The sequence below is a fragment of the Pan troglodytes genome, chromosome 1 (assembly GCF_028858775.2).
Source record: "Pan troglodytes isolate AG18354 chromosome 1, NHGRI_mPanTro3-v2.0_pri, whole genome shotgun sequence".
Taxonomy (NCBI): domain Eukaryota; kingdom Metazoa; phylum Chordata; class Mammalia; order Primates; family Hominidae; genus Pan; species Pan troglodytes.
This window is the reverse complement of record NC_072398.2, coordinates 69,705,036-69,726,417: the sequence shown is the minus strand read 5'-3', so window position 1 is coordinate 69,726,417 and position 21,382 is coordinate 69,705,036. Positions and strand designations below refer to the sequence as shown.

Genomic DNA, 21,382 nt, shown 5'->3' with positions numbered 1-21,382 from the left:
AGGGAGTAAAAAATATTTAGGGAAAGTGGAATGGTTAAAGGCCAAGGTTCTTCTGTTTCCTTTTCATGTTTAGCAAGAGAACAAAAAGAACTAGATGTCATTGTAGATATAGATATAGATAAATGGGTTATGCAAGTTCACATAAAAACGAAGACTCTGTATATATTTGACATGGAAAAGACTTACTCTTTCTTCTAAAATATAGATGTTGCTGGGCATGGTGGCTCACACCTGTAATCCCAGCACTTCAGGAGGCTGAGGCGGGAGGATCACTTGAGGTCAGGAGTTTGAGACCAGCCTGGCCAACATGGTGAAACCCCGTCTCTACCAAAAATACAAATAATTAGCCAGGCGTGGTGGCACATGCCTATAATCCCAACTACTGGGGAGGTTGAGGCAGGAGAATCACTTGAACCCGGGAGGTGGAGGTTGCAGTGAGCCGAGATCATGCCACTGCACTCTAGCCTGGGTGACAGAGCGAGACCCTGTCTCAGAAAAATAAAATAAAATAAAATAAAATACAGATGTTTACCTTAATCAGGTTTATAGAACAGTGCCATAATTATGGATGTTAACATTATGGATGTTAACATCTCAAAGAGAATAAGTATCATATAGCCATCAAAGTTAGTGATCATCTAATTTTTAACCTTGAAGCAAGATGGTTAGTGGTGAGAATAAAGAAGATAGGATAGTCATATCAGAAAGCGGGGTAGACCAGCATGGAGGCCTTGCATGTCAGCATCTGCCTCCCTCCATTCTAAAGGATCTCCCCTACATCTTCTTTCTGATTCCTGCCAGCCTGATTTCATTTCCAAACCTGGCAAGATTCCATCTAGAATGTACACTCAATTTCTTGATTTGGTTTATAAGGTGGAAAAACTGGGAAGGGAGGTACGCATGATAACTGAGAAGATTCCTGAATATAAATCTGATTTTCTTGGTAGAAACTTTTTGGAAATCTCCAAATATGAATTAAAAATTTCTTTGCTTTATTTCAGGGAACTGTGTCTAGTTCGGGCACATGATGTGAAATTAACAAAGGAAACAGAAAAAGCCCACAAGGATTTGGCACAAGCTATTTTAAATGCGGAAAAGAATGCCAAGTGAGTTGCTTAAAGTTTGTTTAGCTTACATAGGGGAAAGGGAAGAAGCTTATATAGCTTCTGAAATAATATATATGATACTATAACTTCTTGAATTCTAAAATCACATATAGATAGCTTACTTTATCTGAATTTAGTTGATTTCTCATTCTGGGTGCAAAGAAGGTAAAACATGATTTTTTCTCTTGGAGATAGACTGTTGCTTTCTGCATTAATCATTTTCGTTGAGTGAGGATTGCAGGCTATTACTTTCTGGTTTTCTACAAGAAAGGGTAAAGAAACAGTGAGCATAGATAGCATAGATTCTGGAACCATACTGTTTGCTGTGTGACCTTGGGGAAGTCACTTAACTTTTCTGGGCCTAAGTTTGCCCATATGTAAAATTGGGATAATAATATTACCTACCTCATAGGGTTATTACGAGTATTAAAGGAAGTAATATAAGTAAAGCACTTAGAATGGTGCTTGGCATATAGTCAGTGCTATGACAATATGAAATATTCTTATAATGGTTGCTTTTTTTTTTTGTTCTTCTGTATTTGTTTTATTTCATTTTGCAAAACATTTTCAAGGTTCATCTATGCTGTGGCTTTTTTTATTTTATTTTATTTTTTTAATTGATCATTCTTGGGTGTTTCTCACAGAGGGGGATTTGGCAGGGTCATAGGACAATAGTGGAGGGAAGGTCAGCAGATAAACAAGTGAACAAAGGTCTCTGGTTTTCCTAGGCAGAGGACCCTGCGGCCTTCCGCAGTGTTTGTATCCCTGGGTACTTGAGATTAGGGAGTGGTGACGATTCTTAACGAGCATGCTGCCTTCAAGCATCTGTTTAACAAAGCACATCTTGCACCGCCCTTCATCCATTTAACCCTGAGTGGACACAGCACATGTTTGAGAGAGCAGAGGGTTGGGGGTAAGGTCACCGATCAACAGGATCCCAAGGCAGAAGAATTTATTTTAGTACAGAACAAAATGAAAAGTCTCCCATGTCTACTTCTTTCTACACAGACACGGCAACCATCCGATTTCTCAATCTTTTCCCCACCTTTCCCCCCTTTCTATTCCACAAAACCGCCATTGTCATCCCGGCCCGTTCTCAATGAGCTGTTGGGTACACCTCCCAGACGGGGTGGTGGCCGGGCAGAGGGGCTCCTCACTTCCCAGTAGGGGTGGCCAGGCAGAGGCGCCCCTCACCGCCCGGACGGGGTGGCTGGCCGGGCAGGGGGCTGACCCCCCCACCTCCCTCCTGGATGGGGCAGCTGGCCGGGCAGAGGGGCTCCTCACTTCCCAGTAGGGGTGGCCGGGCAGAGGCGCCCCTCACCTCCCGGACGGGGCGGCTAGCTGGGCAGGGGGCTGACCCCCCCACCTCCCTCCCAGACAGGGCGGCTGGCCGGGCGGGGGGCTGACCACCCCCCACCTCCCTCCCGGATGGGTCGGCTGGCCGGGTGGGGGGCTGACCCCCCGACCTCCCTCCCGGATGGGGCGGCTGGCCGGGCGGGGGGGCTGACCCCCCCACCTCCCTCCCGGACGGGGCGGCTGGCCGGGCGGGGGGCTGACCCCCCCACCTCCCTCCCGGATGGGGCGGCTGGCCTGGCGGGGCCTGACCCCCACCTCCCTCCCGGACGGGGTGGCTGCCAGGCGGAGACGCTCCTCACTTCCCAGATGGGGTGGCTGCCGGGCAGAGGGGCTCCTCACTTCTCAGACGGGGTGGCTGCCGGGCGGAGGGGCTCCTCACTTCTCAGACGGGGCAGTTGCCAGGTGGAGGGTCTCCTCACTTCTCAGACGGGGCAGTTGCCAGGTGGAGGGTCTCCTCACTTCTCAGACGGGGCGGCCGGGCAGAGACGCTCCTCACCTCCCAGACGGGGTCGCGGCCGGGCAGAGGCGCTCCTCACATCTCAGACGGGGCGATGGGGCAGAGGCGCTCCCCACATCTCAGACGATGGGCGGCTGGACAGAGACGCTCCTCACTTCCCAGATGGGATGGCGGCCGGGAAGAGGCGCTCCTCACTTCCTAGATGGGATGGCGGCCAGGCAGAGACGCTCTTCACTTTCCAGACTGGGCAGCCAGGCAGAGGGGCTCCTCACGTCCCAGACGATGGGCGGCCAGGCAGAGACGCTCCTCACTTCCCAGATGGGGTGGCGGCCGGGCAGAGGCTGCAATCTCGGCACTTTGGGAGGCCAAGGCAGGCGGCTGGGAGGTGGAGGTTGTAGCGAGCCGAGATCACGCCACTGCACTCCAGCCTGGGCACCATTGAGCACTGAGTGAACCAGACTCCGTCTGCAATCCCGGCACCTTGGGAGGCCGAGGCTGGCGGATCACTGGCGGTTAGGAGCTGGAGACCAGCCCGGCCAACACAGCGAAACCCCATCTCCACCAAAAAAGTACGAAAACCAGTCAGGCGTGGCGGCGCGCGCCTGCAATCGCAGGCACTCGGCAGGCTGAGGCAGGAGAATCAGGCAGGGAGGTTGCAGTGAGCCGAGATGGCAGCAGTACAGTCCAGCGTTGGCTCGGCATCAGAGGGAGACCGTGGAAAGAGAGGGAGAGGGAGACCATGGGGAGGGGGAGAGGGAGAGGGAGAGGGAGAGGGAGAGGATGGTTGCTTTTAATGAAATTTTATGTCATGAAATATTTCAGACATTCAGAAAAAGAAAGCATTATAGTGAGTACTCATTTACCTTTCATGAATTACCAAATGTCAGCCATTATGTCATACTTGTTTCACACCCCATTTTTAGGAAACAAAATTATATAGAAATATTTGGAGATTTAGGCCAGGCATGGTGGTTCACGCCTGTAATCCCAGCACTTTGGGAGGCTGAGGCAGGTGGATCACCTGAGGTTGAGAGTTTGAGACTAGCCTGGCCAACATGGCAAAACCCCATCTCTACTAAAAATACAAAAATTAGCTGGAGGTGGAGGTGCTTGCCTGTAATCCTAGCTACGTGGAAGGCTGAGGCATGAGAATTGCTTGAACCCAGGAGGCAGAGGTTGCAGTGAGCTGAGTTTGTGCCACTGCACTCCAGCCTGGGTGACAGAGTGAGATTCTGTCCCAAAAAAAGAAAAAAAAAAAAAGAAAAATATTTGGAGATTTAAAAAAATACATCTATATCTATGTCTGTATCTCTATATATCTCCATTCTGCTTCTTCCCTCCCCAGAGTTAATCAATAATCAATAGTTTGTATGTAACTTTCCTATCCATGTTTTTATATTTTACTATAATACATAGTTACATATAAAAAATTTGCGGCTGGGCACAGTGGCTCACGCCTGTAATCTCAGCACTTTGGGAGGCCGAGGTGGGTGGATCATGAGGTCAGGAGATCGAGACCATCCTGGCCAACACGGTGAAACCCTGTCTCTACTAAAAATACAAAAAATTAGCTGACGTGGTGGCACGTACCTGTAGTCCCAGCTACTTGGGAGGTTGAGGCAGGAGAATTGCTTGAACCCAGGAGGCGGAGGTTGCAGTGAGCCGAGATTGCGCCACTGCACTCCAGCACTCCAGCCTGGGCGACAGAGCAAGACTCCATCTCAAAAAAAAAAAAACTTGCTTTTACCAACTAAATACTATTCTTTTGAGATCTTCTCATTATGATGCATATAGAACAAATTTTTCTGCACTATAATATTAACCATATGACTAAATTATAATTATGTATTAATGTATAATTTATGTATCAATCACTCAGAATGGATTTTTCCGTTTGCTTGGTGGATTTTTCTCCATCCCTTTATTTTGAGCATATGGGTGTCATTGCATGTGAGATGAGTCTCTTGAAGATAGCATACCAATGGGTCTTGTTTCTTTATCCAGCCTGCAACTCTGTGCCTTTTAATCAGGACATTTAGCCCATTTACGTTTAAGGTAAACCAGTAAAGATATATATAGATTTGATCCTGTCATCATGTTAGCTGGTTATAATGCAGACTTGTTTGTGTGGTTGCTTCATAGTGTCACTGGTCTTTGTACTTATGTGTTTTTTAATAGCAGCTGGTAATGGTCTTTCCTTTCCATATTTAGTGCTTCCTTCAGGAGCTCTTTTAAGGCAGATCTGGTGGTAACGAATTTTCTCAGCACTTGCTTGTCTATAAAGGATCTTATTTCTCCTTCACTTATGAAGCTTAGTTTGGACATATATAAAATTCTGGGTTGGAATTTCTTTTTTTAAAGAATGTTGAATATTGGCTTCCAATCTCTTCTGGCTTGTAGGGTTTCTGCTGAGAGGTCCACTGTTAGTCTGATGGGCTTCCTTTTGTAGGTGACCTGACTTTTCTTTCTAGATGCCTTTAACCTTTTTTCTTTTATTTTGACTTTTGAGAATCTGATGATTATGTGCCTTGAGGATGATCTTCTTGTGAAGTATTGTACTGGGGTTTTCTGCATTTTCTGAATTTGAATGTTGGTCTCTCTAGCTACGTTGGGGAAATCCTCATGGATGATACCCTAAAATATGTTTTCCAAGTTGCTTACACTCACCCTATCTCTTTCAGGGACATCAATGAGTCATAGATTTGGTATCTTTACATAATCCCACATTTCTCCAAGGTTTTGTTCATTCCTTTTTATTCTTTTTTCTCTATTCTTGTCTGACTCTCTTATTTCAGAAAACCAGTCTTCAAGTTCTGAGATTCTTTCTTCAACTTGGTTTATTCTGCTATTAATACTTGTAATTGCATTATGAAGTTATTGTAGAACATTTTTTCAGCTCTATCAGGCCAGTTACGGTCTGTTCTATATTGGCTATTTTGTCTGTCAGCTCCTTTATCATTTTATTGTGATTCATAGCTTCCTTGAATTGGGTTTCAGCATACTCCTGCATCTTAATGATCTTCATTTCTATCCATAGCATGAATTCTGTTTGTGTCACTTCTGCCATCTCAGCCCAGTTCAGAACCCTTGCTGGAGAGGTGGTGCGATCATTTGGAGGAAAGAAGGCACTCTGACTTTTTGAGTTGTCAGAGTCCTTGTGTTGTTTTTTTCTCATATTTGTGGGCTGATGTTTGTTTCATCTTTGAAGTTGCTGATGTTTGGGTGTTTTTTTTCTCTTTTATCCTATATGATGACATCGAGAGTTTGATTGTGGTATAAAATGGATTCAACCAACTGGCTTTATTTCTGGAAGATTCTAGGGGGCCAACGCTCAGCTTCCAACTCCTGGACCGTGTACTCCAACTCTGGGGGACTTGTATTGGGACCAGTTTTGTTCTCTGCTCCTTGAGGTTAGGAATCCACTGCACTAGGGGAGCTGAGGTGCTCCTGGACCACTGGTCACTACACTCTGTTGGGTGGTGTCAGCCAAAGCCTTTCATAGTGCTGTGGCAGTGGGATCTGCCCTTGTTTTCATGTGTCAGCAGCAGCGGTAGTGGCAATGTTGTAGGGGTGCATTCTCATTGGCTGCAACAGGTGCTGGGGTGCCTGCTTCCATGTGGGTGTCACCACAGAGTGGAGGCAGCACAGCTGGAAGAGGGTTGGGGGGCCCCTGCTGGCAACTGTGTGCACAGTTGTGCTGGTGGTGGTCTTAGCATGGGGGCAAGGCTCTGGCAGGTGCAGGTCTATGTGCATTCTCTGTGAGCTGCAGGCAGGGGTGGTCACTCAGGGCGGGGGAGAGTCCACTGTTCTCTGAGCTTAGTTTTACTCTTGGAGGAGTGTTGCCACTAAGGGCAGGGTGCTGGTGGGGGTGGGACTGGCTGGGTGTCTGCCCACCAAGGCTGTCACTGTAATGGATCAAAGCCTTGTGGCAGGGGTTGGGGGGAGGGTGTGGAAGGGCAGAATGTACTACTGCCATATCAGTGGCAGGGCAGGGTGCATGCACACATGCATGCTGGTGAGGCAAGGAAAGCAAAACATGCCTGCACACACATGGGCCAGCAAAGTGATGTGGGGTGCTGCTGTGGGCTTGGGGGAAGCTGCAGTATTGGGAGGAAGCAGGCAGGCTGGTGCTATGGGTCTTGTTTCTGTGTACATGTACTCACATGTGTATGTATAGTTAAAACCAAAATTGTATTGTATGCACTATTCTACAATCAACATTTTTTCAGTTAAGAATGTCTACCTATTTCAGGCTATAGTCACCAAAACAGTGTGGTACTGGTATAAAAATTGGCACGTAGACCAATGGAACAGAATAGAGAATCCCGAAATAAACCCAAATACTTACAGCCAATTGATCTTCAACGAAGCAAACAGAAACATAAAGTGGGGAAAGGACACCCTTTTCAATAAATGGTGCTGGGATAATTGGCTAACCGCATGTAGGAGAATGATACTGGATCCTCATCTCTCACCTTATACAAAAATCAACTCAAGATGAATTAAGGACTTCAATCTAAGACCTGAAACTATAAAAATTCTAGACATAACATTGGAAAACCCTTCTAGACATTGGCTTAGGCAAGGATTTCATGACCAAGAACCCAAAAGCAAAAGCAATAAAAACAAAGATATATATCTGGGACCTAATTAAACTAAAGAGTGTTTGCACAGCAAAAGGAACAGTCAGCAGAGTAAACAGACAGCCCACAGAGTGGGAGAAAATCTTCACAATCTATACATCTGACAAAGGACTAATATCCAGAATCTACAATGAACTCAAACAAATCGGTAAGAAAAAAACAAACAATCACATCAAAAAGTGGGCAAAGGACATGAATAGACAATTCTCAAAAGAAGATATACAAATGGGCAGCAAACATATGAAAAAATGCTCAACATCACTAATGATAAGGGAAATGCAAATCAAAACCACAATGCAGTACCACCTTACTCCTGCAAGGATGGCTATAATCAAAAAATCAAAATCAGATGTTGCCATGGATGCGGTGATTAGGGAACACTTCTACACTGCTGGTGGGAATGTAAACTAATATACCCACTGTGGAAAACAGTGTAGAGATTCCTTAAAGAACTAAAAGTAGAACTACCATTTGATCCAGCAATCTCACTACCGGGTATCTACCCAGAGGAAAAGAAGTCATTATATGAAAAAGATACTTGCATGGGCATGTTCATAGCGGCACAATTCACAATTGCAAAATCGTAGAACCAACCCAAATGCCCATCAATCAACGAGTGGATAAAAAAACTGTGGTGTATATATATATATGATGGAATACCACTCAGCCATAAAAAGGAATGAATTAATGGCATTTGCAGTGATCTGGATGAGATTGGAGACCATTATTCTAAGTGAAGTAACTCAGGAGTGGAAAACCAAACATTGTATGTTATCACTGATACGTGGGAGTTAAGCTATGAGGATGCAAAGGCATAAGAATAATACACTTTGGGGACTTGGGGGAAAGAGTGGGAGGGGGATGAGGGATAAAATACCACAAATATGGTGCAGTGTATACTGCTTGGGTGATGGGTGCTCCAAAATCTCACAAATCACCACTAAAGAACTTACTCATGTAAGCAGATACCACCTGTACCCCAATAACTTATGGAAAAATAAAATTTAAAAATTAGGAAAGAAATAAAAAATAAAAAAAAAAAAGAGAAGATGGCCAGGTGTGGTGGCTAACACCTGTAATCCCAGCACTCTGGGAGGCCGAGGTGGGTGGATCACGAGGTCAGGAGATCAAGACCATCCTGGCTAACACAGTGAAACCCCGTTTCTACTGAAAATACAAAAAAAATTAGCCGGGCGCGGTGGCGGGCACCTGTAGTCCCAGCTACTTGGGAGGCTGAGGCAGGAGAATGGCGTGAACCCGGGAGGCAGAGCTTGCAGTGAGCCGAGATCATGCCACTGCACTCCAGCCTGGGCAATAGAGCGAGACTCCATCTCAAAAAAAAAAGAAAAAAGAAAAAAAAAAAGGACACAGAAACAAACAAATGATAAAAAGAATGTCTACGGCCAGGCGCAGTGGCTCACACCTGTAATCCCAGCACTTTGGGAGGTCAAAGCGGGTGGATCAGCTGAGGTTGGGAGTTCGAGACCAGCCTGACCAACATGGAGAAACCCTTTCTCTACTAAAAATACAAAATCAGCCGGTTGTGGTGCCACATGCCTGTAATCCCAGCTACTTGGGAGGCTGAGGCAGGAGAATCGCTTGAACCTGGGAGGCAGAGATTGCAGTGAGCTGAGGTTGTGCCATTGTGCTTCAGCCTGGGCAACAAGAACAAAACTCCATCTCAAAAAAAAAAAAAAAAAAAAGAATGTCTGCCTATTTTAGTAAATTTTTACTTCATAGATTAGCTAGATATTAAAATTTTCCCAAGTTTTTCCAAAATATATTTCACAGTTGGGTTAGCCAAACCAGTATCCAATCTAAGAACACACATTACATCTTGTTTTATATCTCTTTTAATACAGCCTATTCCTGTGCTTTCTAAAAAATTGATTGAAGAGTGATTGAATTTTTTAAATGTCAAGAAAAACCAAATGTACCTAAAATCTAAATTCAGAAATGTATTTTTACTTTTATTCTATTTTATTCTTTACTAGCATAATATGGTTTGGCTGTGTCCCCACCCAAATATTGTCTTAAATTTTAGCTACCATAATTCCCACGTGTTGTGGGAGGGACTTGGGGGGAAATAATTGAATCGTGGGGGTGGTTTCCCTGTACTGTTCTCGTGGTAGTAAGTCTCACGAGACCTGATTGTTTTATAAGGGGAAACCCCTTTTGCTTGGCTTTCATTCTCTCTTTGCCTGCCGCTATGTAAGAGGGGCCTTTCACCTTCCACCATGATTGTGAGGCCTCCCCAGCCACGTGGAACTGTGAGTACATTAAACCTCTTTTCCTTTATAAATTATTCAGTCTCGGGGCCGGGCAAGGTGGCTCACGCCTGTAATCCCAGCACTTTGGGAGGCTGAAGCAGGCGGATCACGAGGTTAAGAGATAGAGACCATCCTGACCAACGTGGTGAAACCCCATCTCTACTAAAAATACAAAAATTAACTGGGCGTGGTGGCATGCGCCTGCAGTCCCAGCTACTCAAGAGGCTGAGGCAGGAGAATTGCTTGAACCTGGGAGGCGGAGGTTGCAGTGAGCCGACATCATGCACTCCAGCCTGGCAACAGAGCGAGACTCCGTCTCAAAAAAAAAAAAAAAAAATCACCCTGTCTTGAGTATGTCTATCAGCAGCATGAAAATGGACTAATATGTAACATGAGATACTTTATTCAATTTTTGCCTACTCTATATACTACTTTTTTCTGTAGTATAACTTTGTTGTTTTTCAAGGTGACTTCTATACTTAGTCTTCTATCCTTATACCTTCAATCCTACCTTTCCACCCTCTTTATAAGCTGATGATCTTGCTTTCTAAGAAGTAGAAGCAAACAGAAGAGAACTTAAGCTGTCACCCCCACATCTATCCACCCACCTGCATCTGTGCTTATATATTCTGTTTTCCCTTTTGTTAACTATAGTCTGCTCCTTTCTAAGGCCAATCTCTTGTTTGTATACTTTCATATCCCCTGTTACTTGAGAAACTTTCAGCAAACGTTCCTTCTCTTTTTTGCATCATTAATTTTTCCCCTCTAGCTGATTAATCCCATCAGTATGCAAATATGCTATAATTACTCCCATCTTAAAAACAAAAAACACAAACAAAAATGTCCCAGGTCTCTTAGAACTACACATTCCCTTCCTGCTATGGTCCCTTTTCTCTGCTCTCCTTACAGGAAATCTCTACAGAAAGTTGTCATACTCATTGTCTTTATTGTTTCTTCTCTTGCCATTATCACTTGTGTCTCATCCTTACCATGCCACTAAATGGCACTTGACAAAGTCACCTATGATCTTCATATTGCTAAATCCAATGATCAATTCTCGTTTCACTTGCCTTACTAGCAGCATTTGTCACAATGGATCAGTTAATCTTACTTGAAACAGTGTCTTTCAGTATACAGTCGACTGTTGAACAATGTAGGGGTTAGAGACACTGAAACCCACATAGTCAAAAACCTACATATAACTTTTGATGTCCCCAGAACTTAATCACTAATATTCTATGGTTGGCTGGAAACCTTACTGATAAACAGTCAATTAACACATATTTTGCATGTTATATATATATTATATAATGTATTCTTACAACAAAGTAAGCTAGAGAAAAGAAAATACTAAGAAAATCATAAGGAAGAGAAAATACATTTATAGTACTGTACTGTATTCATTGATATTGTACATTTACATCATCTGTTTACAAGACGAATATGTCTGTCAGAAATGGTGGGTAACCACAACTGCAGACCTGAATCTACAGTACATATCAAGCATTTAATTTTTCTTTTGACATCATGACTCTTCTCTGCTTCTTGGTTGTACTTTCAGCATCACTACTGACACTTCGTATAGGTACCATGGTGTTATTCAAGGTTTATGTTACTGTACTAAACGTGATGAAAATTTCGTGAAAACTGGGAGAGATCACTTTTTACTGCAATACACAATTGACTGGAGAGACAAACTACTCATGCAGTGATGATTACATTATATGGTACTTTATTTTTTGAGACAGAGTCTTGCTCTGTCACCCAGGCTGGAGTGCAGTGGTGCAATCTTGGCTCACTGCAGCCTCCGCCTCCTGAATTCAAGTGATTCTCCTGCCTCAGCCTCCTGAATAGCTGGGATTACAGGCATGTGCCACCACACCCGGCTAATTTTTGTATTTTTAGTAGAGACAGGGTATTGCCATGTTGGCCAGGCTGGTCTGGAACTACTCCTGACCTCATGTGATCCTGCTGCCTCAGCATCCCAAAGTGCTGAGATTACAGGCATGAGCCACTGCCCCCGGCCTACATCATGTTTTAAGTGGATATTTGAGCTCACTGCAATAGCAGCAGAAGGTGGCTACAAAAGTATTACAGTAATACAGTATGTACTATAGTTAATTTTATTCAACTATGATTTAATACTGTACCTGTACATTTGTTTACATTTCTCTTGACTATGAATGTGCCATGTATGGTCTGTAAGTGTTTGTGTAAGTTTTGATAAATTTTAGCTTTTTATAATAGATTAGTATACATTTTATGGTAGTAAATGACAAAATAGACCAGTATCTACGTGTATTTTATCTATTCATGACATTGCTAACTTTTCTTCATTTTTTGATATTTCTAGGCTGTGTTCATCTGTGAGCTTTTTCTTTGTCTTTTTTTTTTTTTTTTTGAGATGGAGTCTCACTCTGTTGCCCAAGCTGGAGTGCAGTGGTGCAATCTTGGCTCACTGCAACCTCTGCCTCCTGGGTTCAAGCAGTTCTCCTGCCTCAGCCTCCTGAGTAGCTGGGAGTACAGGCATCCGTCACCACACCCAGTTAATTTTTGTATTTTTAGTAGAGATGAGGTTTCACTGTGTTGGCCAGGCTGGTCTCGAACTCCTGACCTCAGGTGATCCCTCTGCCTCGCCCTCCCAAAGTGCTGGGATTACAGGTGTGAGCCACCACACCTGGCTGAGCTTTTTCAAGTTGTCACAAATCTCCAAAAAATGTTCAAATATGTTTATTGAACAAACTCCTTGCATCCCCAGGATAAATCCCACTTAATCATGGTGTATTATCTTTTTGATATGTTGTTGGATTTGCTTTGCTAGTATTTTGTTGGGATTTTTGCATCTAAGTTCATCCATGATATTGGTCTGTAGTTTTCTTTTTTGTTGTTGTGTCTTTGTCTGGTTTTGATATCAAAATAATGTTGGCTTTGCAGAATCAGTTAAGAAGAATTCCCTCCTCTTCAATTTTTTGGAATCATTTGAGAAGAATTGGTGTTTATTCTTTCTAAGTTGTGTACAACTCAGCAGTAAAGCCATTTGGTCTTGGGCTTTGCTTTGCTGGGAGACTTTTTTTTTTAAATTATACTTTAAGTTCTGGGATACATGTGCAGAATGTGCAGGTTTGTTACATAGGTATATATGTGCCATGGTGGTTTGCTGCACCCATCAACCCATCATCTAGGTTTTAAGTCCCACATGCATTAGGTATTTGTCCTAATGCTCTCCCTCCCCTTGCCCCCCAACCCCCAACAGGCCTGATGTGTGATGTTCCCCTTCCTGTGACCATGTGTTTTCATTGTTGAACTCCCACTTATGAATGAGAACATGCGGTGTTTGGTTTTCTGTTCTTGTGTTAGTTTGCTGAGAATGATGGTTTCCAGCTTCATCCATGTCCCTGCAAAGGACGTGAACTCATCCTTTTTATGGCTGCATAGTATTCCATGGTGTATATGTGCCACATTTTCTTAATCCAGTCTATCATTGATGGACATTTGGGTTGGTTCCAAATCTTTGCTATTGTAAATAATGCTGCAGTAAACATACGTGTGCATGTGTTTTCATAGCAGAATGATTTATAATCCTTTTGGTATCTACCCAGTAATGGGATTACTGGGTCAAAGGTATTTCTGGTTCCAGATCCTTGAGGAAACGCCACATCGTCTTCCATAATGGTTGAACTAATTTACACTCTTTGGGAGACTTTTAATTACTGATTCAATCTTGTTACTCATTATTGGTCTGTTCAGGTTTTCTGTTTCAATTTTGTAGGTTTTATGTGTTCAGGAGTATATCTAGTTTCTTCTAGGTATTCCAATTTGTTAGTGGATTGTTGTTCATGATTATATTTCAGTGGTATCAGTTATATCTCTGTTTGTTTGTTTGTTTCTGATTTTATTTGCTTGAGTCATCTCTCTTTTTTTCTTGGGTAGTCTAGCTAGAAGTTTATTGATTTTGTTTATTTTTTCAAAAAGTTAACTTTTTATTTTGTTGATTTTTGTGGTTTTTTAGTTTCTCTCATTTATTTCTGCTCTGACATTTATTATTTCTTTCTTTCTACTAATTTTGGGTTTTGTTTTTTCTCTCTTTTCTAGTTCCTGGAATAATAAACAATCATTAGGTTGTTTATTTGAAATCTTTCTGCTCTTTTGATATAGGTGTTTATTAATATGAACTTCCCTCTTAGCACTACTTTTGCATTATCCCATAGGCCTTGTGCTTCATTTGTTTCAAGACATTTAAAAATTTTCTTCTTAATGTATTTACTGACCCAGTGATCATTCAGGAGCATGTTGTTTAACTTCCACATATTTGTACAGTTTCCAAAGTTTCTCTTGTTATTAATTTCTAGTTTTACTTCATTGTGGTCCAAGAAGATACTTGATATGTTTCCAATTTTTAAATATGTATTGAGACTTATTTTGTGGCCTAATATATGGTCACTTGTGGAGAATGTTCCATGTGCTGATGAGAAGAATGTGTATTCTGCAGATGTTGGATAAAATGTTCTGTAAATTCCTGTAATGCCCATTTGTTCTAAAGTATTGCTTAAATCCAATGTTTCTTTGTTAACTTTCTGTCTAGGTGATCTTTTGAATGCTGAGTGTAGGGTTTTGAAGGCCCCAACTATTATTGTATTAGCTTCCATCTGTCTCTTTAGATCTAATGTTTGCTTTATACATCTGGGTGCTCCAGGGTTGGGTGCATATATATTTAGAGTTGTTATATCCTTTTCCTGAATTGATCCCTTTATCTTCATATAATGAACTTGTCTCTTTTTATAGATTTTGACTTAAATTCTGATTTATCTGATGTAAGTATAAGTACTCCTGCTTGCTTTGGTTTCTGTCTGCATAGAGTGTCTTTTTCCATCTCTTCACTTTTAGGCTATATATGTTTTTGCAAGTGAAGTGAGTTTTTTGGAGGCAGCATATGTTTAGGTTGCATTTTTATATCCATTCAGCCAATCTATATCTTTTACATGGGGGAATTTAATTCTTTTATATTCAAGGTTATTATTGATAGGTGAGGACTTATTCCTGTCATTTTGTTAATTATATTCTGATTATTTTGTATAGCTTTTTCTCCTTTCCTCTTATTTTATTGTTTATCATTGCTGTTTGGTGGTTTTCTGTAGTGGTAACAGTTGAATCCTTTCTCTTTTTTGTTTCTGCTCTACCAGTGAGATTTTTTACATTGATGTGTTTGCATGATGGTAGATACTGTCATTTTGTTTCTAAATATAGGACTCCCTTCAGGCTGGTCTAGTGGTGATGAATTTCCTCAGTTTTTGCTTATCTGAGAAAGACTTCTTTTGTCCTTTACTTTTGAAGGATGACTTTACTAGGTACAGAATTCTTGGCTAGCAGGTTTTTTTTTTCTTTCTTTTTTTTTTTGTTTTGAGATGGAGTCTTGCTCTGTCACCAGACTGGAGTGTAGTGGTGTGATCTCAGCTCACTACAACCTCCGTTTCCCTGGTTCAAGCAATTCCCCTGCCTCAGCCTCCCGAGTAGCTGAGACTACCGGCGCGTGCCACCATGACCAGCTAATTTTTGTATTTTAGTAGAGACGAGGTTTCACCATGTTGGCCAGGATGGTCTCGATCTCCTGACCTCGTGATCTGCCTGCACTGGCCTCCCAAAGTGTTGGGATTATAGGTGTGAAACACTGTGCCTGGCCTCTTTTTTTCCTTTCAGCATTTTGAATATATCATTCAGTTCTTTCCTGGCTTAAGGTTTCTGCTGAGAAACCCATTAGTCTAATGTGGATTCCCTTATGTGTAACTTGATGTTTTTCTCTTGCTGTTTTTAGAATTCTCCCTTTGTCTCTGACTTCTGACAGTTTGACTATAATATGCATTAGAAAATATCTTTGTGGGTTGACTGTCTTGGGGATCTTTGAGCTTCTTGTATCTGGATGTCTTTATCTCTTGCAAGATTTGGGAATTTTCAAGCTATTAGTTTATTAAATAGGTTTTCTATGTCTTTGTCCATCTCTTCTCTTTCTGAAACTCCCCAGATTAAAAAAAATTTGGTCACTTTATGGTGTCCCATATATCCACATAAGCTTTCTTCATTGTTTTCAATTCATTTCTCTCTCTCCTTTTTAAAGTCTGACTAGGTTTTTTTCAAAAGACCTGTCTTCAAGGTCGGAAGAAATTCCTTCTTCTACTTGATATAGTCTATTGTTGAAGCTATCAAATGTATTTTTTATTACATTTATTGAATTCTTCAGTTCCAGGGTTTTTGTTTCATTCCTTTTTATGATACCTGTCTCTGTTGAGTTTCTCATCCAGATCATGGATTGTTTTCCTGATTTATTTGTGTTCTTTATCTGTGTGTCTTGTATCTCACTGGGTTTCTTTAATATCATTATTTTGAAATCTTTTTCAGACATTTTATAAATTTCATTTCTGTTGAGATTGGTTACTAGATAATTATTTTTTCATGTTTCCTATGTTCTTACTTTGCCATCTGTGCATCTGATTTAATCATCATTTTTTTCCAATTTTATGAAAAATTCTTTTTTTTTTTTTTGAGACAAAATCTTGCTCTGTTGCCAGGCTGGAGTGTACTGGTGTGATTTTGGCTCACTACAACCACTGCCTTCTGGGTTCAAGCTATTCTTCTGCCTCAGCCTCCCAAGTAGCTGGGACTACAGGCACGTGCCATCACACCTGGTGAATTTTTGTACTTTTAGTAGAGATGGGTTTTCGCCATGTTGGCCAGGCTCGTCTTGAACTCCTGACCTTAAGTGATCCCACCTCGGCCTCCCAAAGTGCTGAGATTACAGGCATGAGCCACCAAACCTGGATAATTTTATGAAAAATTCTTTATAGAGATGGGGTTCACTGTATCCTCCAGGCTAGAGTGCAGTTGCATGATCATGGCTCACTGCAGCCTTGACCTCAATGCTCAAGCAATCCTTACACATCAGCCTACTGAGTAGCTAGACTACAGGTACACACTAGAGTGCCTTGTGCCTGGGTAAAATTTTTTTTTCCCCTAAATGTGGTCTTACTATGTTGCCAAGGCTGGTCTCAAACTCCTAGGTTCAAGTAATCCTCCTGCCTTGACTCTTAAAGTGTGTTTTCTTTTTTTCTTTTCTTTTCTTTCTTTTTTTTTTTTTTTTTGCCAAAAATGACATTGGTATTTTGATAGGGGTTGCATTGAATTTGTAGATTGCTTGGGCAATATATTCATTTTAATGATATGAATTCTTCGATTCACTAGTATGGTATGGCTTTCAGTTTATTTGTGTCATCTTCAATTTCTTTCATCAGTGTTTTGTAGTTTTTCTTGTACATATTTTTCACTTCCTTGATTACATTTATTCCTAGATGTTCTTTTTTGGTAGCTATTATGAATGGGATGGCTTTCTTGATTTCTACTGGTTCATTGTTGGTGTATAGAAACACTACTGATTTTTGTATGTTGATTTTGTATCCTGCAACTTTACTGAATTTGTATATCAATTCTAAGAGTTTTTTGGTGCCACTTTTAGGGGTTTTTAAAAAAATATATAAGATCTTGCTGTCTGCAAACAGGAACAATTTGACTTCTATCTTTCTAATTTGGATGCCCTTTATTTCTTTCACTTGCCAAATTAGCTAGAACTTTATGTAGTTTTTTAATAGAAATGAGATCAAACATTTTATAATTTTAGCATTTTGGTTTTTTCATTTTGTATTATAACATGAAGAAATTTCCCATGTACCAAAGTATTAAGAATATGATGTTTAGCCAGGTACGGTGGCTCATGCCTGTAATCCCAGCACCCCTGGGAGGCTGAGGTGGACGGATCGCTTGAGGTCAGGAGTTTGAGACCATCCTGGCCAACATGGTGAAACCCTATCTCTACTAAAAATACAAAAATTAGCCAGGCGTGGAGGTTGCAGTGAGCCGAGATTGCGCCATTGCACTCCAGCCTGGGGGACAAGAGCGAAACTCTGTTTCAAAACAACAAAAAACAAAACAAAACAAAAATAATATGATGATGTTTAATTATCTACAGTGTTTTTTTTAAATCATAGAACTACATTATATTTTTATCTGTCTACTCTTTTGTTGTTGGACACTGAGATTGTTTCTGGATTTTTTGCTTTTACTGTTAAATTAGGGTCATTAATTCTCTTTTGATAATTGAGGTCTAATTTTTAGGCAATAAAGTGCACAAATCTTAAGAGTATAGCTCAGTGAATTTGTACATGTGTATTCACCTGTATAAGTTTTTTTATTATTTTGAACAAATGAAAGCCTCTAAGACTAGAAGAATTCTACTTCAGTGGCCTAATTCTTATTGCAAAGTCCTTGGGAGGAAGTGTTTCAAAAGATTTGTGAAATGCTACTTGTTACGTTATAACTTCTATGTTTGTATTTACTTCAGGAGGTCTTTTAATTTTTCTGTCGCCCAATCTGGAGTGCAGTGGCGCGATCTTGGCTCACTGCAACCTCTGCCCCCCAGGTTCAAGCAATTCTCCTGCCTCAGCCTCCCAAATAGCTGGAACTACAGGCACGCGCCACCACACCTGGCTAATTTTTGTATTTGTAGAGACGAGGTTTCACCATGTTGGCCAGGCTGGTCTCAAATTCCTGACATCAGGTGATCTACCTGCCTCGGCCTCCCAAAGTGTTGGGATTACTGGCGTAAGCCACTGCGCCCAGCCAGGAAGTCTGTTAATTTTAAATGAAGCTTCAGTGTAAATTAGAAGGAAAAACGTATGTTCTGGTAGACACAAAGAAACAATAGTTAAGAAAAAGCTGCTTTATTTAAGGTTTTAAAGGGTTAAGGGACAATTTTCTTTAATCTTGTACTAATTATGTATAATTAAAAATTTTAGTGGCTCACAATTATTCGGCTTTGTACCTTTCATAAAGAATCTTAGGTCTGTGAGCAAACTTTGACAATAAAACTGTTAGGTTATGGTTACTTGTATGCTGAATTTTTCATTAGATATGGTGTTATTATACCATTGGAATATTGTGTCAGAATTCTAGTGAAAAAATAAAGAATAAGATGAAAAATGTTTAGAGCAAGGAACAATATATGAGATTTTTACTTTCATTGACTTTTATTAGATTTATAAATTAAATGGGAGTATTTTTCTTCTATTTCACTGTATATGTGTTATCAATATATTCAGCAATTATACCATAATTACCTTATGATGAGTTCTAAAGGAACACATTACCTATTTTAAAACAAATTTCTTTTTTAAAAAATATGTGTCTATATTGTTAGTATAAATTAAATGAAGCTGTTTCTTAATTGTTTTTATAGAATGGTAGAAGAATATCATGACTTATATACATTACAAAGAGAAAGGATGGAGAATGATATGAAACAGTTAGTGGCAGAAAGAGATATCTGGAGCTCAGCCACATATGAATTGGCCCTGAAGGTTAGTTCATCTGGATTCACAACTCACACTTCTTTTTTGGCTAAAGATTCATTCTCCAGTTTTAAAATTTGTTTTTTTGTTTTGTTTTGTTTTGAAAGAGTCTTACTCACTCTGTTGCTTAGGCTGGAATTCAGTGATGTGATCTCGGCTCACTGCAACCTCTGACTCTTGGGTTCAAGCAATTCTCCCACCTCAGCCTCTTGAGTAGCTGGGATTACAGGCATGAGCTGCCACACCTGGCCCATTTTGCAGTTTTCAATAATCTAGACAAAGACTCAAAAAAATGAGGATGTATATTTATTGATGTATAATGTAACTTTTGTGGGCTTTGAAAAGGAAAAGTTGAATTTCTTCTTTTTATTCTTGCATTTGTTGGGCACGTAGCTATTACACAATTAAGGGATCTTTTTTTTTTAAGGGCAGAATCTATGAAATATGAACAAGTGTTCTTTTTCTGTTGTTTGGGAACATGTTAAAATTTTCAACTTTAATTTATACTAATAATAAAGTAGGAAAGGTGGTTCTTATCTCTTCATACAAGGTGACCATATTTGGATCACTGGATATCACACTCTGATTCTCTTTTTTTAAAAAAAAAAAAAACAGGGTCTCACTCTGTTGCCCAGGCTGGAGTATAGTGGTGAGTGGTGCAATCACAGCTTACTGTAGCCTTGACCTCCTGGGCTCAAGCAATTCTCCCACCTCAGCCTCTTGAGTAGCTGGGATTACAGGTGTGCACCACCACTCCTGGCTAATTTTTAATTTTTTGTAGAGATGGGATTTCTCTATGTTGCCCTGGATAGTCTTGAACTCCTAGGCTTAAATCATCCTCCTGCCTCAACCTCTCAAAGTGCTGGGATTACACGCATGAGCCACTGTGGCTGACCCACTCTCTGATTCTGTTTACCTTGGTACACAAGATGACAAATGAATTGAAATATGGTACACTGTGGACCATTATAGTAATACTTTAGGGAAATAGCAAAGTCACACAATATTCTATATTTCTAAAATATTTACTTGTTTGTTGCCTGTTCTGACAACTGGGACTTCTAGGTACAGTGAATTTTGATCCTCAAAAGATTAAAAAATGAGTTCAGTTAAATTGGTTCACTGGTCTACTGGTGGCAGGTCACAGCGTTCTCCATGGAGATATACTGCATTAATGCATTAATACATCTGCATTAGAGCTCTGTATTAACCCTGCCACATGTAGTAGTTTGTCAGTTATTTGGAAGAAAATGTAGAAGGCATCCCTGTCAAGTGTCCTAAAGCTAGAGAGAAAGCTAATATACTAGATGGTGGAATCAAGGCTTGTTATTTAGGAAAGTTCATTTACTTACTAGAGGTAATTATTAGAAATCTAGATCATTACTGGGGACATGCTAGAGGCATTTCCATTCAAGAGAGGAGAAAGGATTTCTGCTATCACCGGAGATCCTAATTCAGTAATAACATGCAAATAAGATCAAGAGATATAACTACTTATAGGAAGCAGCAAAATCTCTTAAAATTTTTTTTTCCCACTGATTTCTTTAGCAAAAATCCCCAGTATATTGTTGAATAGAAGTGGTAAAAGTGAATATTCCTGTTCTCAGTCTTATGGGGAAGACATTCTGCTTTCACCATGAAGTACAATATTTACTGCAGGCTTTCATATATACCCTTTATTGGGTTGTGGAAGTTCCCTTAAATTTTTCATTTGTTTAGAGTTTAATCATAAATAGGTGCTGTATTTAGTCAAATATATTTTCTGTGTCAATTGAGATTACTACATCTTGATTTCCTTTTACTTTATTGACATATTACATTGTTTTTAACACCTTTATTGAAGTACAATTGATATACAAAAAAAATCCACACGTTTAATATATTCAATTTGACATTGAACATTTACATACACTCGTGATACCCTCATGACAATCAAGGTAATAAACATATCCACATTAACTGTTTATATTTATTTTATTAATTAATTTTAAATTTTATTTTAGATTCAGGGGTACATGTGCAGGATAGCTACATGGATATATTGTGTAAATCATAAGGTTTGGGCTTCCAGTGAGCCCATCACCCAAATAGTGAACATTGTATCCAATAGGTGAATTCTCAACTGTTGGTCCTTTCCCACCCTCCCCACTTTTGGAGTCAC

At 40.6% G+C, this 21,382-nt stretch overlaps 1 protein-coding gene across 5 annotated transcripts in view; it reads left to right on the top strand.

Annotated features, from left to right (window-relative positions):
- The window catches only part of AXDND1 (axonemal dynein light chain domain containing 1), a 193,985-nt gene that overhangs the window by 28,815 nt on the left and 143,788 nt on the right, over positions 1-21,382 (top strand). For all 5 annotated transcript variants that reach the window (XM_054656308.2, XM_001157492.6, XM_054656307.2 and 2 more), the window contains 2 exons: positions 1,002-1,106; positions 19,110-19,230. In XM_054656308.2, coding sequence (XP_054512283.1) covers positions 1,002-1,106; positions 19,110-19,230 — 226 coding nt within the window. The remainder of the gene's footprint in view (positions 1-1,001; positions 1,107-19,109; positions 19,231-21,382) is intronic.